This window comes from Sycon ciliatum, chromosome 5 (genome assembly GCF_964019385.1).
Source record: "Sycon ciliatum chromosome 5, ocSycCili1.1, whole genome shotgun sequence".
In the NCBI taxonomy this organism is placed as follows: Eukaryota; Metazoa; Porifera; class Calcarea; order Leucosolenida; family Sycettidae; genus Sycon; species Sycon ciliatum.
Window position 1 is genome coordinate 4,982,375 of NC_088647.1, and position 16,308 is coordinate 4,998,682.

Consider the following 16,308-nt stretch of genomic DNA (forward strand, 5'->3'; position numbering starts at 1 on the left):
TCAACGGTGTGTTTCATGTTTTGCTTGTCCTCTGTTGTGTGCGTGTGTTTGGCAGATGCTGTAACATGCGGCGTTGCTTTCCATCATGCTGGCCTGGATCACACAGATAGAACGGCAATTGAATCGTTGTTTGCCAGTGGAGATCTTCCAGTCTTGAGTAAGACAACTGCTATCAGATGGCCATTGCTTACGTGCAATCTTGGCTTTACTTGCCTCGATATTAATGTTGGAGCTTTGCTTTCTGGTTCTTCTCCTAGCTCTGCGTTGTGCAGGGGTGTTGAGTTTGTTCTTTGTCACAGTAGGCTGTCAGCTACATGTAGCCTCAGTCCATCACTATGCGAAACAAGATGACATGTAATATACACATGCAACATTTAATTTGAGTCCTTGGTTGTTCGATTGTGTTTGTCATCTTGTCTCTGCAGTTGCAACAAGCACCTTGGCTATGGGGGTAAGATGCTGTCCTTTGTTCCTGAGAATGTAATATGCCTTTACTTTATGAAGCAAAATTCTTGTCAGTGATCTCCAGATGGAGCGAGTAAGAGACTGAAAGAGGCGCAGAGAGACAGAGGCAGGGACAGAGACAGAAAGAGAGAGGGAGGAAGAGGCAGAGGTAGAAAGAGAGATACAGACAGACAAACAGAGAGGACACTGGAACCTCTTTTATCTGGACCTTCCTCATCTGGGTACCCCTTTAACCAGGCACCCCTGTAACCAGGCACCCTGCAGGCAGATATGTCATTGGGACGAACTGTTCTCCTCACTCCCATCAGACAACTGACACCGAGATAAGACGAGACAACGGAATCTATTTTGAAGGCGTACAACGGGGACAAGACGAGAAAGTGTGTATACAACGGGGACAGAAGACGGTGCAGCCGCATGTACACAGGAGTCAAAGACAGCGCAGCAGCGTGTACAGTCGTCCCTCTCTAATCCGGCACTTGTTTATCCGGAACCCTTGCCAACCGGCGCACTTTCTGACAAAACCGATTTTTTTTCGTTCAATTCCTACATCTTAATCCGGCACTTGAATTCCGCCTCCGGCAGTGACTTTTTGAAACGAATCGCTCAAACTGCACGTAGTTTGATTTCATAATCCGGCTGTCGTAAATCGCGTACCGTACAGGTGCACTCCTTGCCAGGCCAGGCTAGGCCAGTCTGGTCAATGTTGTCCAGGAGACAACGGCAGTCAACCATACTTTCTTATTTTAGCAAGGAGTAGTGTCCTGCCAATTTTCAGGTGTGTGTGTGTGTGCGTGTGTGTGCAAGAGTACATGTGAACGTGTTCTCTGTTTTACTTGATCACTTTATCACTGTGTATATTCCCGGAGAACAATTGAGAATATAAAGCCGTGCACCAAATACTTGGGTCGACACGGAAAAACCCTGCGTTTTGACGTACATATGATACATGCATGCAATTGGGTAGGGCCGGGTCAGAGGGCAGGATTTCTTAATCCAGCACCCTCGTTAATCCAGCAGAAAACGCCGTAGCAAAAGGTGCCGGATTAGAGAGGGACGACTGTACCAGGGTTCAGCAGCATGTACAACAAAGAGACACAAACTCAGCAGCATGTACGACAAAGAGCTACACCCGCAGCCGCATGTACAGCGAAGAGGTGCAAACGCAGCCGCATGTACAACAGATATATGTAGTCACATCTTGATTTTTTACTGTGCATGCCTGTGCCATAGGGCAGGTTAGTTGTCTTGCGGAGAGTCTCAAGAAGAAGGCCCTTGGGAAGAATATGCGTACACATAAATAAAGGGCGCATGTGCTCTGCGGCGCAACCTGCGCAGTCCGCGCGCGGTTCGCACGCCGCCCGCGCGGACCCAACGCACACAGCACATGCGCCAAAAAGAGGATCGATCTCGCAGAGGTCACGGACAACACTTCAATCTGGGGCCAGAGAGGCCTACTGACAAGAATGGCATGTCATACCCATTACAGTTGTAGCATATTTCCCAGTAACTTGGAAGATTCTGTGATACAGACTTCCTTTGATCCTGAGGCAGCCAGCTAGGACAGGCTCTGCTACTGTATTCTTGTAGCAGAAGTATCTGCCAGTGGATGTCCTGGTGAGAAATCTTTATCCTTGTCTGCAGGTGAATCTTCCGGCTCACTTGGTAGTGGTCAAGTCAACGCAGCAGTATGTCTGCGGTGGATTTCGCGAGTACTCCGAAGTGCAGGTGGTGCAAATGATTGGCCGTGCTGGTCGACCTCAGGTATGGAGAGTATAACGTTACATGTCAGAATTTTAGTACAGTGGGACGTCAGTACAAAACACTCTGGAGATAACATACTGTCCACTTTGTATAGCATATAAAGTACTTTCTTTGAAGACCCAGATATCCTTTTCCAGTCATTTTACCTCGGATAGGAGTTCCTTGGCTATAATGATGTTCCTTGGAGGTACGTTACCAGGCCCGGAGGAAAGAGTTTTGGCATGGTCTGGCCAAACTTAGAGGGGGGGGGGGGGGTGCCGGGATCTCTCCGGGAGAAATTTTGAAAATTTACGTTAAAATGAGCGAATTTGGGCGTCTTGTGAGGCTCCAGAAAATGCTGAAGAAATCTAGTCAGGGAACGCAAACTAAACTTTTTTGATAATCATAAGTTTGACAGAGTGTTATAGCCAACAGAATAACACACTATATCGGTGATTCATCTTCTACCTTCTTCCTTCGTATAGGTATGTGTCGTTTCATGTCGCTTGTGCACTTTGTCATTTCGTATCGCTTCACGTTGTTTGCATGGAGTGTCACTTCATCCTCCTAACACATGGTTGGTTTCTGCATGCAATGTGCCATTCTTTCTTCATTTCAGTTTGATACATCTGCCACTGCTGTCATCATGACGCGACATGAAACCAGGGTAGGTGACATTGCCGAACAGCAGCTTCTGCTCTGACTTCCGTCTTGTGCTGCATTGATGCTCGAGTCGGGATTTTCTTTCTGGGCCGACTCCGGGTTGGAAACTTGGCACTGACTGTTGTTATTGCCATTATAGGTTGCTACACGGATGTTGCATTGAATGTGGGTCAGATTGCCTTTGTCTCCGTGTCGGTCGTAAATGTGGCGATTGCTGGCTTGGCGTGGGCTGTGTTCATCTAGAAAAAGTATGAAACACTTGTGAGCGGTACGCAGATGATCGAAAGCAGGTACGTTGTGATGCTATGGTGCTGACATTTTTAAGTCCTCGCTTGTGCACTTTAGTATTTCTGTCATAAAACCATTGTCTACAAGTATGCTTATGAATGAGACAACACTCCTGGGACTCAATAGTCAAGCTGGAAAGCAGACAATGTCACACAAAACAGTTAGAGATGTAGGCACTGCGCCGTCCATGGTAATGAAAATGAGCTAGCAAACCTAGAAACGGGATGGATGATGGTATTGTAAATTAGAGTGATATGGGTTTTTGCCTTGCGCATTATCTGCCCCCCCCCCCCCCCCCCCCTAAGTAATAAGCATGATGCTTGTATGGTCCCTGCCTAGACCATACAATGCTCTAATCATGCAGTTTATACACACACGTAACTGGCTCACTCTGAACTGCTCTGAACTCGGAATGTAATTATCTTCAACCAGACTCAGCTGCAGCAAGAGAAGACTGCCTCCGAACATCCCAAAACCAACTTCACACGAGCATGCATCTCTAGTGCGCATGCTCGTGAGAAGTCATAATAATATGACTTGACTGAGGGACACAACAATTCCCCCACCACTAGAAAAAGACGAACATGGAAAACAGTAATAAGAGTGGTTCAAATACGTATGGATGGCTACTATGCGAGTGTCTGATCTGCAACCAATTATGTCATCATTCGCTATAGAATTATAACCGATACCCATGGCTGACATAGTAACTATTCATGTATTTATGACGGCTAATACCTATAATTATTTGAACTATTTACAGAAACAAGGTTTGTATACACATTATAATACAGTTCATGACCACTGCAGTAACTGGAAACCACTACTTGGCTTGAGTGCGGTACCGTTCAGGTATGACAACCTGGCGGCCGGACCGGGTCGTACTAGTGTTCTGACCAGGTGTCGATGGTGTTGGCATTCTAGACTCAGACTCACTATCCGTAGGTATTGTCGTGGTTGTTGGTGTAGGGCTGACTGTTGACTGACTTGACGGTTGTTTCTCAGCGGTAGTAGGACTTGAACTTGAAACTGTACCGGTAGAAGAAACACTGGGACCAGTATCAGCGGATGACGATGGAGCCTGATGCGTCGATTTAGGGGGAGCTTCAGCCACATCCTCCCTCACAAACTCAGACAAAGGAACTGAACGTGCTCTCAACTGGTTGCGATGACGCTTCCACAAAGCATCCTGAACTTGAACTTGGTAGTTGACTGGACTGATGACTGACACGATGCGACCTGGGACCCACTTTGAACCATAAGAGCCAAAATTTAGAGTGAACACAGCGTCGCCTGGTTGGAATTCTGGGGTCTTGTTCATGTTGCGTTCGTAAGAGTCAACAGACGGTTTGGCGGTCTGTTTTAGCGTGTCAAAACGGGTACGTGGTTGACGCATCATAAGCATCTCAGCTGGTGACTTGTTGTTTGCTGAAGGGGTTGTACGATGTGACAGGAGGAAGCGTTGTAGCGTAGCGTGTAGGTCACCCTGCGTACCCATGGCTTTCAATTTTGACTTGAAAACCCCAACATAGCGTTCTGCTAACCCGTTGGTTGCCGGATGTCCAGGAGCGGAACAAGTGTGTCGAATGCCATTCTTGTGTAGGAATGATTGAAATTCTTCACTCGTGAATTGTGAGCCGTTGTCCGATACGATGTGATGTGGTAGGCCAAACAAGGCGAAGACACGGCGTAAAGCAGCGATAGTAGTAGCGGACGTTGCACGGTCCATAGGAACAATATCCAGAAATCGAGAATATGAATCAACAATGACAAGAAACATCTTGCCCATGAAAGGACCGGCGTAATCAATATGTAAACGTTGCCAAGGTCCCGTCGGCCATGACCAGCTACCAAACTCCTTCGCTGGCAGGCGTGCTTCAGCTTGGCATTCCGGACACTGAGCGCAAACCTGCTCCAAATCTCTGTCGATACGAGGCCACCACATGTAGCGACGTGCCAAGCGTTTCATACGAACTACACCTGTGTGTTCATAGTGAAGATCGTTCAGCAAGAACTCACGTAATGATTCTGGAACAATGACACGATCGTTCCAAAGAAGGATATTGTCAGACACAGACAACTCCCAGCGCTTCGCAAAGTACGGCTGTAGAGTTTGATCAATGGTTTCCGGCCACCCATTCAGTACATGGTGCCAAACTGTCTTCAGTATAGGATCCCGTTGCGTTTCGGTAGCAACTGTGTCCGCATCAATGACTTCGCTTTCAATGAATAGTACCTGTTCATCAGCTACCTCGTCGGAGCAGGGAGCGCCAGGACCAGGTTGGCGCGACATGAAATCAGCGAATGGGTTTTGGCGCCCTGGGATGTGCTTGATAGAGTAGTCGTATGCCGCTAGGGCCAACTTCCATTTCTTGAGTCTCGGTGACACCAAGTACGGAACGCCGTCTGTACACCCAAGCAGTTTAACAAGCGGCTGGTGGTCTGTTTCGAAAATGAACTTGCGACCGAGAAGGTACTGGCGGAAAGTAGTAGCTCCGAACACCACGGCAAGCGCCTCTCGCTCGATGTTAGAGTAGTTCTTTTCCGCCTTGGTCAAAACACGCGAGGCATATGCAATGGGACGGAAATGACCAGGTCGCTCTTCTTGCAATAGCACCGCTCCTAGACCTACGCCTGAGGCGTCAACTTGGACCTTGATGTCCTTCGTAGTGGAGTAGAAAGCCAACGTTTCAGTGGCGCAGAGTGCACATCTGATTGCGTCAAACGCGTTGCTCTCACTAGACTCCCACTTCCACACAGCATCTTTTTTGAGTAAGGCGTACAACGGTGCCATGATGGTGGCAAAATTCGGAATGAATGCTCTGATGTAGTTCGCAGAACCGATGAACGATTGCAGTTCACTCACAGTAGTTGGAGGTTTTGCGTCTTTCATGGCTGTAGTGCGCTCGGCTGATGGCGATACACCCTCCGCTGAGAATGTGTGCCCCAAGTAGGAGATGCTGTCAAGCATGACTTCAAACTTCTCGAGTTTTAGTTTCATGCCGACTTCTTGCAGGCGCTGGAGAACTTTCACAAGGTTCGCTCGATGCTCGTCAGGTGTTTTGCCCGTAACCACAATGTCATCGATGTATACAATGCATCCATCGATGCCAGCCAGCACAGTCTCCATGGTGCGCTGAAAAATGGCAACAGCCGAGTGTACACCGAACGGTAAGCGCACATATTCAAACAAACCACGGTGAGTATTGATAGTGGTGTACTTTCGGCATGATTCATCGAGCTCGAGCTGGTGATACGCCTGCTTGAGATCGATTTTGGTGAATTTCGTACCGCCTGACAATTTAGCGCGGATCTCAGCGATTGTAGGTAGCGGATAGCTTTCCAGCGGTGAATGTGCATTCAGAGTGCGCGAGTAATCCGCACAAATGCGAATCGAGCCATCCGGCTTTTTGACCGGAACAGTTGGCGTTGCCCATTGTGAATATTCAACTTTCTCGAGAATGCCATCGCGCTCGAGTTGATCAAGAGCCTCATCGTATTTCTCAGTAATTGCAAATGGGACTTTGCGAGGCTTGAGGAAAACCGGGTGTGCGTCGTCAACACGCAGGTTGACCTTCATTGTGTTTAGTTTGCCCATTGAGGTAGAATCAAACAGATCTGGAAATTGGGCCATAATTTCCTCACGCAGTTGAATTTGTGCCACGGTTTCATCAATTCTAGTTTTGACAGAGAAGATTTCATTCCATGGCAATTGAAACAGTTGTAGCATGTCCCTTCCCAAAAGGGATGGTCCCGAGACATCTACAACTCTGAGCTTAACGGGCGCTGTCGTACCATTCAAGGTGACATTCATTTCAAGCTCGCCCAGGCAGGTAATAGGCTTATCAGAGAAACCCCTCAACAGTACGGTGGATTTAGGTAAGGTAGACAGAACCCCACCCAGCTTCTCGAAATCCCGTTTATTTAGTATGGACACACCACTGCCAGTATCAACTTCCATGCGAATAGGGATGGGTACCTCATTGATTACAACATCCACAGCAAACGGGGGTACGCTGCCTGTAGTATCACGTACAGTATACATTGGAACGCTCTCACCTGCGTCTTCACAGTCAGAGTCGGAGGTAGAAAGATCCTCACCCATGACATGGTGACAGTCACGCTTGTCTCTCTGCAGTTTAGTACGACAAACCTTCTCCAGATGCCCCCGTTTGTGGCAGTACCGGCACTCGGCGTCCTTATGTCGACACTTGTTTGCCAGGTGCATATCCGACCCGCAGCGAAAACAACGCTTTCCGGACGCCATCGGCTGCTTGGTGGATCGACGTTCCTTCGTCATGTGTACGGGAATGTCCGTGGAAGACCCGATCGGCGCAGAAGCAGCAGAGGATGCAGTGAATTGTTTTGAGTAGGAAATGGCCAGTTCCTCCTTGCTAGCCAGGTCGATGACTTTCTCAAACGTGTCAATATCGGACTCCTTGGAGAGTAACAATTTCCGTCGTATCGTCGAGCTTGCCATGCCCGAAATAAACTGGTCCGTGAGGGCTCGGTCACGATGGGAGCCAAATTGACAATCGACAGCAGCACGCTTGAGTTTATTAGCAAAATCGACTGTAGTTTCACCCGGAGCTTGGGAGACTTGGCGAAACTGAAAAGCGGCGGTGGTTGGGGTAGTGTTCTTTTTGTAGTATTTCTCCAGTACAGCACAAAGCTCGTCATACTTCTTTGACGCGATCTCGTCAGGTAGGATCAGGGATTTCAAGGTTGAGTAGACCGTCTTAGAGAGCAGGGAAATTAGATGCGCTGTCATTCTCTTCTCCGCTGCTCTCTTTTCACCAGAAGAGGCATTGGACGCCACGACACCAATACTATTGGCACAGAAGAAAAATTCAACGCGTTCGCGATAGTCTTTGAAATCACCCCCGTCGAAAGGCTCGATGGTGGCGGCGTAGGGCAAGTAAGTATTCGTCGCCATTTGTATGGTCCCTGCCTAGACCATACAATGCTCTAATCATGCAGTTTATACACACACGTAACTGGCTCACTCTGAACTGCTCTGAACTCGGAATGTAATTATCTTCAACCAGACTCAGCTGCAGCAAGAGAAGACTGCCTCCGAACATCCCAAAACCAACTTCACACGAGCATGCATCTCTAGTGCGCATGCTCGTGAGAAGTCATAATAATATGACTTGACTGAGGGACACAACAATGCTGATGGTGAATTCCTTGGCTATTGTCTTCCTCATCTGGCAGTCTCCATCACAGCATGGTGGAACACATCAATGCTGAAGTCGTCCTGGCCACAATCACCGACATCAACATTGCACTGCAGTGGATCAAGTCGACGTTCCTGTACATCCGGATACAGAAAAATCCCACCCATTACGGTAGGTGTCCAACAGCAGGAATTTTATAGTGCCTGTAGCTCTGCAATGGTTGCATGCAGCTCCAGTATGTTCCAAGGCCTAAAAGGGGGGGGGGGGTAAGTTTTCTTATTTTTATGTTTTATGTTCCCTTCTCAGTCAACCCTGTGCACACATGCACGTGCTAGCTGCTCTTGCTGATGTATTTCCCGTAAGCACTCTCAGAAGACTGTCTTGTACAAAGAGTTGGTGGACAAGCCGTTGATTATTCACTCTCATTGTAATATCAAAAAGTATTCTTTCTAGACCAAAGAGTGGTATATTTGATAACATTTAATAACGATAGAAATTTTTACGATACTTCTCCAGACGTTTCGTTGTTCTGAACAACATCGTCAGTGGATAAAGAAGATGTTGTTCAGAACAACGAAACGTCTGGAGAAGTATCGTAAAAATTTCTATCGTTATTAAATGTCTTGTACATGTAGCTTTTATGAGTTGTATGAGAAGAAGAAAGAACAGCTGGCGTGTTTGCTTTCTGTAGCCGATGGACATTCCGAATAATTCCTTACATGTAAAGAGCCGGAATCTGAAATACTATAAAAAAACAGTTGTGTGTTTGTATAGCAAAGTTCAAGCGCATAGGAACGAACGAAAGACGGACCCCCCCCCCCCCCCCCAACAACAATCAATAGTAAGATCAGTCCAGGACATAGCCAGCTGGTCGAGCAGGAGCAGTGCAGCCATGGTCAGACCGACGAGGAACCAGAGAAGGAGCAAGAACGGGATCCGTAGCGGCCAGTAAATTTTAAGAGGACATCCAACCATGAACATTTATTAAATTTAATGCCATTGGAACAGCCTCAGCAGTGATAGATGACAAGGGCATCAGCCCAGCGAGTAAAGTAATCTACAATCACAGGACACACCTTTTTGCAATCGGCATCAGTTGTAGTAGAACAACAACATCCAAGGCACCAAACTCAAAAGGAAAACCAGCAGCCATGGACTGCAGTGGGGCACTGTGCACCAGATTCGTGGAGGCCAACTGAGCACATGTCGCACAGCTCTGGACAAACAGCTGCACATTAGAAGCCATATCCTGACTAATCTCAGGAGAAGAACTTATCGGGAAATATCAAAAGCGATTCACAACTTCATTTTTCAGGCTTTCTCCTCTCTGCTGCACCTTTTCTGGACAGGTATTCCTAAAAACATGGAACTGGATATGGTGGAGAAGAAGCTGCTCGGTAAGTCAGAGTAAGGAATACTAAGGATGGAGTCAGACGCTGTTTATTCTTCCTCTTGCCCCGGAAAAGTGTATGTATTTGAACGGCATGGGCATGGAAAGGCATAATAGAGTATGTTTAGTAACTGTGGATGGCCATTGATGAATCTGGAGAGACTTTTCAGCAAAAAGACTACCGGTATGTGTTCTTGTTTGGACTGAGTGGAGTAATGTGTATAGCGTTATGGCTGCAATGGAGCTTGCGAATCCTTAGAGAACCCGATATATTCTGGAGTAATTTTACACCAGTCAAGTTCACCAACACAAGTTGAATTGTGTTCTCGTTTCATGGTCAGCGAGTGTTTGTCGTCAGGAAATATTCTGCCTTGAGAAAATGAGAATTTTCACCACCACCGCCCAAGTTGCTAGGTCGCAAGATCATACTTTGCATTTCTAGAAAAGTGATATGTATTAGGCGGTGTTAGGTTTCCAGCCATGTCGCCTTGGATCATAACCAGAAGGTTGTGATTGACTCCACGACTATTTGTGCTTTCAATACACTCCAGACCTGTGTGTGGAGAGTTTGAAGGTGCTGGACGATGCAGGATTGGTGTGTCTCACTGATGACTTGACTCTAAACCCAACAGGTCAGTGAACTACATGCTGTTGTTGTCAAGACGATTTCCTTTTTCTTTTCAAATGACCGGATGCCGTCTCCTTATTTCCATCAAATCCACACACTTGATGATAGCTTGCATAGACCCGGTCCTACCGGTAAGACCATCATACACAGACATGCGACCTTTTCTCAGAACCAGCGAGTTTACGATGGCAAAATGTTTGCTCAGCAATGTGACCACATGCATAGTTTACATACACCCATTGAAGTTTGATTTCATGCTGATGAATATTCACGTTACGCTCTTCTGTTGTCCGTGCCTCTTTTGGAACATGTGCTCTGTGTGCGCTGGGTCCGTGCGGGCGGTGTGCGGACCGCGCGCGGACTGCACAGGTTGCGGCGTAGCGCGCATGCGTGCATTGTATGCATTCTTGTTTTTCTGTTCCTTGCTTCTTCCTGAGACTCTCCTAGGAGTAAGACTAAAGTAATCAGTCCTCTGAGTGTGGTGCACGTGGGACGTACATGTGATCGTGAGAGTAATCGGAAGAGCCTATCGTCAGGGGGATATTAGTCGGTAGAGCATGAGACTCTTAATCTCAGGGTCGTGTGTTCGAGCCCCATGTTGGGCGCCGATTGTCGTCGGGGGGAGGGGGGGGGGGAGGGGTTCTCATAATCTTATCCCCCTGACGATAGGCTCTTCCGATTACTCTCACGATCACATGTACGTCCCACGTGCACCACACTCAGAGGACTGATTACTTTAGTCTTACTCCTAGGAGAGTCTCAGGAAGAAGCAAGGAACAGAAAACAAGAATGCGTACACGCGCTGCGCCACAACCTGTGCAGTCTGCGCGGTCTGCACACCGCCCGCGCGGACCCAGCGCACACAGAGCACGTGTTCCAAAAGAGGCATGGACAACACTTCTCGCGAAAGTTGCGAATATTAATGCGCAGGGGTTATTTTATAGCAGTTAACCCTCATGCCACACAAGAGAAACGAGCCCGTGGGGTGTCGCAAGCGTTAATTCAAACATGCATAATGATGAGCATGTGATCGGTAATCAAGTATGGCGTAACTCAGTACGAGGTCATAATAATTATGATGTACACATATCACGTATCAGAGAGGCAAAGACAGCGGAAGCAACCCGTGGGCTCGTGCGCCGTCGGAACGGCTGCGTGTACTATTGGTTGCTATGGCAGCGGAACACTAAATCTTAGTACACATGAATAGTTCAATAGTGCCGATATGCGTGCACCATGCGGCGCCCATCGGCAGCACCCGTTCCTCCAATAAAGGTACTGAGAGGCTTGCGACACCCGGGCTCGAGTAGTGCTGTGGCATGCCTGCGGGCCTGCGGATGTACGTGCTGCATGCCCCGCTGGACCAGCGGCCTGCCGCCATCAGGGCATACTCTGGGACGCCTCGATCCGCCATGTGTGTGGCTCCCCTGGCGCGTAGGGAATGGCTGCTGATGCTTGGATCTAGCACTTTGTGAAGGATAGCATTGATGTCATTTGGCGTGAGCCGGCGACCGTCCCGAAACTTGAAGAGGGGTCACTTGTCATTACTCCATGTGCTGGACTGAACGTAAGCCTGCAGGGCTCGGACGGGGCATATTGCGGGGTCGGCATAACGGTGCAGCGCTACCTCCCTGGCTGTTGTTAGTTGAGATGTCTTCGTCCTCTGGAGCTGCAGAGAGGCCTGCTGGGCTAGTCGGAGGTGTTCGCGCCTCAGAGTCTTGAGGCCGCCAGGACCGTGGGGTGATGGCGATGTGTTATGTCTGGCCCTAAGGGCCCACACACAGCATTACACAGGTTCATATGGTTATACTAATAATGAAAGAACTGAAGGACAAGGAAAGAGAGCTCACATTCTCGGACGTCTAGTCCAGCACAGCAAGCATGCAAAACAGCCACGAGCCAGGCGCGCATGCGCCTTATCACATCTACGTATACAGCACGATGTGTACTCACTGACACACAGTAGTCCGTGGAAGGCTGTCGCTAGAGCAGCCCATAGCATCAGTATGTCTCCTGGGGAGTAGATTTCGGAGGATTTTGTACCAGTGCTGAGCTCTTTTGCTCGTTTGCCAAGAAAAGCAGAGGTACACGACCCGGACAAATGCCCCACCTTCTTGCAAGTGTAGCAAGTGGGGAGGGCCTGTCACGCAAAACGTGTCGCAAAAAGCTCAACATTGAGCTCGGCCAGGGATCGGCCTGGGTCCTTTGACAACGCCTGGCGCGCCTGATGTCGTAGTCAACGACTGCCGAGAAGCGGTATTTCCTGGCTGCCTGCACCATACAGATTTTGTGCTGCATCAGTGCAACAGTGCAGCGGAAATGATCATGGATGGCGATCAAGCTAAAAATGGACCATGCCTCGGTCCAAGTGGCAAGGTTCTCTATTTTTCCTTTCGGTGCAGTTGTTCCCGAGAGTGCCCCTTTGACATCGGTTTTGAACCTCTTAGGGGCTGGCTCCCCGGAAGAAAATGATTGTGGCGGAAGCAGCATTGCCAGATCGATGTACTCAATCCACCTGATACGATTGACTGTCTCTAGCGAGACGTGAGAAATGCAAGAGGGGTAACCCATGTGCGTATGGTGCATAAAGTCATCAGCACACGTACTGTCAGTTTCCTCGATTTGATCCGTGGTGTTCTCTGGCGCCCCGCCGCTGAGGCCTGCTGCCACGCTGGCTGCCACGATCTGCTGGATTGTCTTCCGCTGTGCCGGTGAGAAAGCCATGACGGATTCTATTACTGCTACAGTACGGATGCTTAGAAGAATAAGCAATTACTGAGGCGGGCAGGCACAACAAGCAACTGGCTGAAGTGTCTTTACTTGCTCCTGCCTTGCAAGGGTGACCTTGGGTGAGCTTGCACCCAAGGCAGATAGGTGGCTTATACGGCATGCCATACGTGCATCGCGGTTGTGCCCCCGCGCGGGAGCCCAGCAGGGCGTACGACTACAGCGGAGCTCGTATGAGATTGTGCCGGTTTTGGCGTGTCTACAGACAACGTCTCCATGTAGTAGATGCGGCTCTGTGACGTGTAGGTTAACTACGGTTTGCGCAACGCAAACCAACATTTTGCAGGAGACGTTTGTCGAAGCCACTGAAAGGGAGTGGGACCATGTCACACAAGCAATACATGATGCTGAGCCAAAGACGTTTTGACTCTGCTTGTCTTCTCCATTCTGGTCCGGCTGTCTTCTGGTGTGTCTGTTTTGTGCAGATACTGGTCGCATCATGGCTCGATACTATGTCACATTCGACACAATGAAGCGCTTCGTCAATATGGACAGTGTTGATGGCTTGAAAGAGCTCCTGGCCATCGTCAGCAGTTGCAAGGAGTTTGATGACCTTGTGCTGAGAGTCACGGAGAAACGAGTCCTCAACACTATGAACAGTGACAAACACCGGGAAACGATACGCTTCCCGCTGCCGGGGAAGATCAAAGCAACGGACATGAAAATCAACTGGTGAGTCTCTTTGCTCTAGTATTTGGACCGTCACTCAAAATTTGCACAGCAGAACTAAGTAAGCGTGTCCCCAAATGTCAGAGCTTCTACTCTTCTGATCTTCAGTTTTCCCATTACAGTGTTCTCAGGATCTCAAGTAAGATTGGAACACACAATGGCATCTTGATTACTACAAAATCGTACTTTCCCCATCTTCTTCCCCTTACGATGTAGTGTAAATGTGCATGTCCACAAGCATTTGTTCCCATTCCAAGGCATCGACAGCTGTGCAAGTCCGGGCCGGCAAATATGAGCCTTGGTGCAGACTTCAACTATCACAACTGTAGCTGGATGTGCAATCAGTTTGTACTTACTACTGGGAAATTCAATAACAGTTTACAATACAAAATGCAATACCCCATCTGAATGCTGCCTCCACAAGAATCCCTCTTTTCAGGTCACCCCCATGTCTTGTCAGCCACTCTAATAATTCTGACGCACGTATTGTCCTGCCCAGTCTCATCCAAGCCACCCTGGGATGCATACCAATTCTGGAGATGTCCCTCGGCCAGGATGCCCAGGTAGGAAGCACTGGACAAAATTGGCACATGTAGCAATTTGGCGAGATCACGGTAATGCTTTTAAAACTTCTCTTGCTATTTGCCTGGTACATACATCTGGCATTCAGTGACTGGTGGCTGGTCACAGTGGCAAGGTATTGGCACACCAGAGATGCAGTAAATGGTGCGCTAGTCAGAGTTAAAATGAGCACCGCTCCACACGAGTATGTTGCATGTACCGACATGACTCAAGGCACAGTACAGCAGTGTGTTGGTTGTAACCATGGGAGAACAAGATAAGGTAGGGGCCCGGCCTGCAGACTTGAAGTTTACCCGCCTCCTGGATTGTGTTCTGTGGTTTTGGTGTTGAGTCAGTAGTGTTGTAACTCTACTTTCTTCACCTGCTCCCAGCCCCGTGTCATCTCCACACTTATACCATGGACGACAAGATAACCACATTAGAAAGACTGCTTATTGCAACTACGGAAACACAACTAGATATGACGAACTCAACGCAAAGACTCCTATTCACACCACAGCAACACGCGCATGCACCAAAACCGCGTACACACGACGTACACAAAATAACGTACTACAACAGTAGTAGTGATCCTAGTAGTACTTCAAAGTAAGAAAGACTAACTGTAATTCAGCTCTTATAGCAAGAGAGAATAGTGGTACAAGAAGGTGGAGGCGAGTGGGTTAGGTGAGGGCGTTGCAGCAGGAATGCTTTCAAAGTCTCTCTCCCTCCCTCCCTACCCACCTACCCACTCACCCTTGGTGCATTTAGGTGGCCATGAAGTCGAGACCCCAGGTCGGCGGAGCTTCCTAAACCTCACTACCACTGCCACAATTCAAGTTGTGCGTGCTTCCCTAGCTGCAGCTCATGTTTGGCATTTTTAAAGTGGTCTTTGTAAAAAAAAAAAATAAACAGCAGTTTGCGGCAAGTTATCGCCAGAATGCACTAACAGTATGGGCGGGTGGGCAAACCCAATCTCAAGTCACACTGCACTTCACATTATGCACTAAATCATCATACTAAAACTGCATGTACCAAGAAATGTGGATGTATTTTGATGTCGGTTTCGTGTCACCTTCTTTCTCTCTTTCTGTGCTCTCGTGCTAATCAGAAAATATTCAGAAATGGAGTTCGCATCACGAAGTGTAAGGCTTACACAGATGCCATCTGTACTGAGTTTTCACTGCATTGATGACTACTTGTATGTGTATCTTACCCGTGTTGCCAATTGCAACGTCATTGGTGAGCTTGTCACGGATGACTTGCATGCACGCGCACCATCTGCACCATCAAAATTAATATCGTCTGCATGTGATCCAATTGTATATTAAACCGGCTTTTGGTGTGGATTTGCTGGCAGTTGCGTTTCCTAGTTCTGCTCTCCTCACTATTGATACGAACTTAGACCTCGTTGGAACAACCAACTTCCTCACTATTGATGTTTTAAGGAACACTTGATGCCAACTCCGCATTCTTGCTTTTCTAGGTCTTGCTGATTGTCTAATGATCAGTGGAAGCTTCTCATCGCTATCCAGTGCTCTCTTACTTGCCAAGTGCTTCAAGGCCAGGTAAAGTATGGCGTTTACGAAGAATTGGACTCATGGGAATAGATGATATGCCAAATAAGCGCTCGAAAAGTTGAGAGGGCATGCGATTGATGCGCCCAGGCTTAGCTTGTCAAGTGCACGGGATGTGCAAAGTACACGGATTTTAGGCTTGTTGCGCGAATTACGCGATCAGGTGCTGCACGTGCATGAATGGAATGCATGCAATTCCACTGTTATTGCATTTTAGCATTCTGTCGGAGAAAATTTTCGGATGAAGAAAAGGAACTCTGACACCTTTGTGCATAGTTTGCTTTCAATTTTTCATTTTGATATCCAAATATGGCAGCAAGAAATAGTACACCAGCCATAGCTTCTCGTTTTGCGAAC

The 16,308-nt window shown here is 48.1% G+C and overlaps 1 protein-coding gene across 2 annotated transcripts in view; it reads left to right on the top strand.

Moving 5' to 3' along the window:
* The window catches only part of LOC135817291 (probable ATP-dependent DNA helicase HFM1), a 61,632-nt gene that overhangs the window by 17,443 nt on the left and 27,881 nt on the right, over positions 1-16,308 (top strand). For both annotated transcript variants that reach the window (XR_010553526.1, XM_065330450.1), the window contains exons 15-26: positions 56-157; positions 426-451; positions 2,110-2,229; positions 2,828-2,875; positions 3,115-3,161; positions 8,377-8,510; positions 9,689-9,736; positions 10,281-10,361; positions 13,570-13,816; positions 14,313-14,376; positions 15,486-15,519; positions 15,861-15,942. Coding sequence is in view for 1 of the 2 variants with exons in the window: in XM_065330450.1 (XP_065186522.1) it covers positions 56-157; positions 426-451; positions 2,110-2,229; positions 2,828-2,875; positions 3,115-3,161; positions 8,377-8,510; positions 9,689-9,736; positions 10,281-10,361; positions 13,570-13,816; positions 14,313-14,376; positions 15,486-15,519; positions 15,861-15,942 (1,033 nt within the window). In the remaining variant the exon portion in view is untranslated. The remainder of the gene's footprint in view (positions 1-55; positions 158-425; positions 452-2,109; positions 2,230-2,827; positions 2,876-3,114; positions 3,162-8,376; positions 8,511-9,688; positions 9,737-10,280; positions 10,362-13,569; positions 13,817-14,312; positions 14,377-15,485; positions 15,520-15,860; positions 15,943-16,308) is intronic.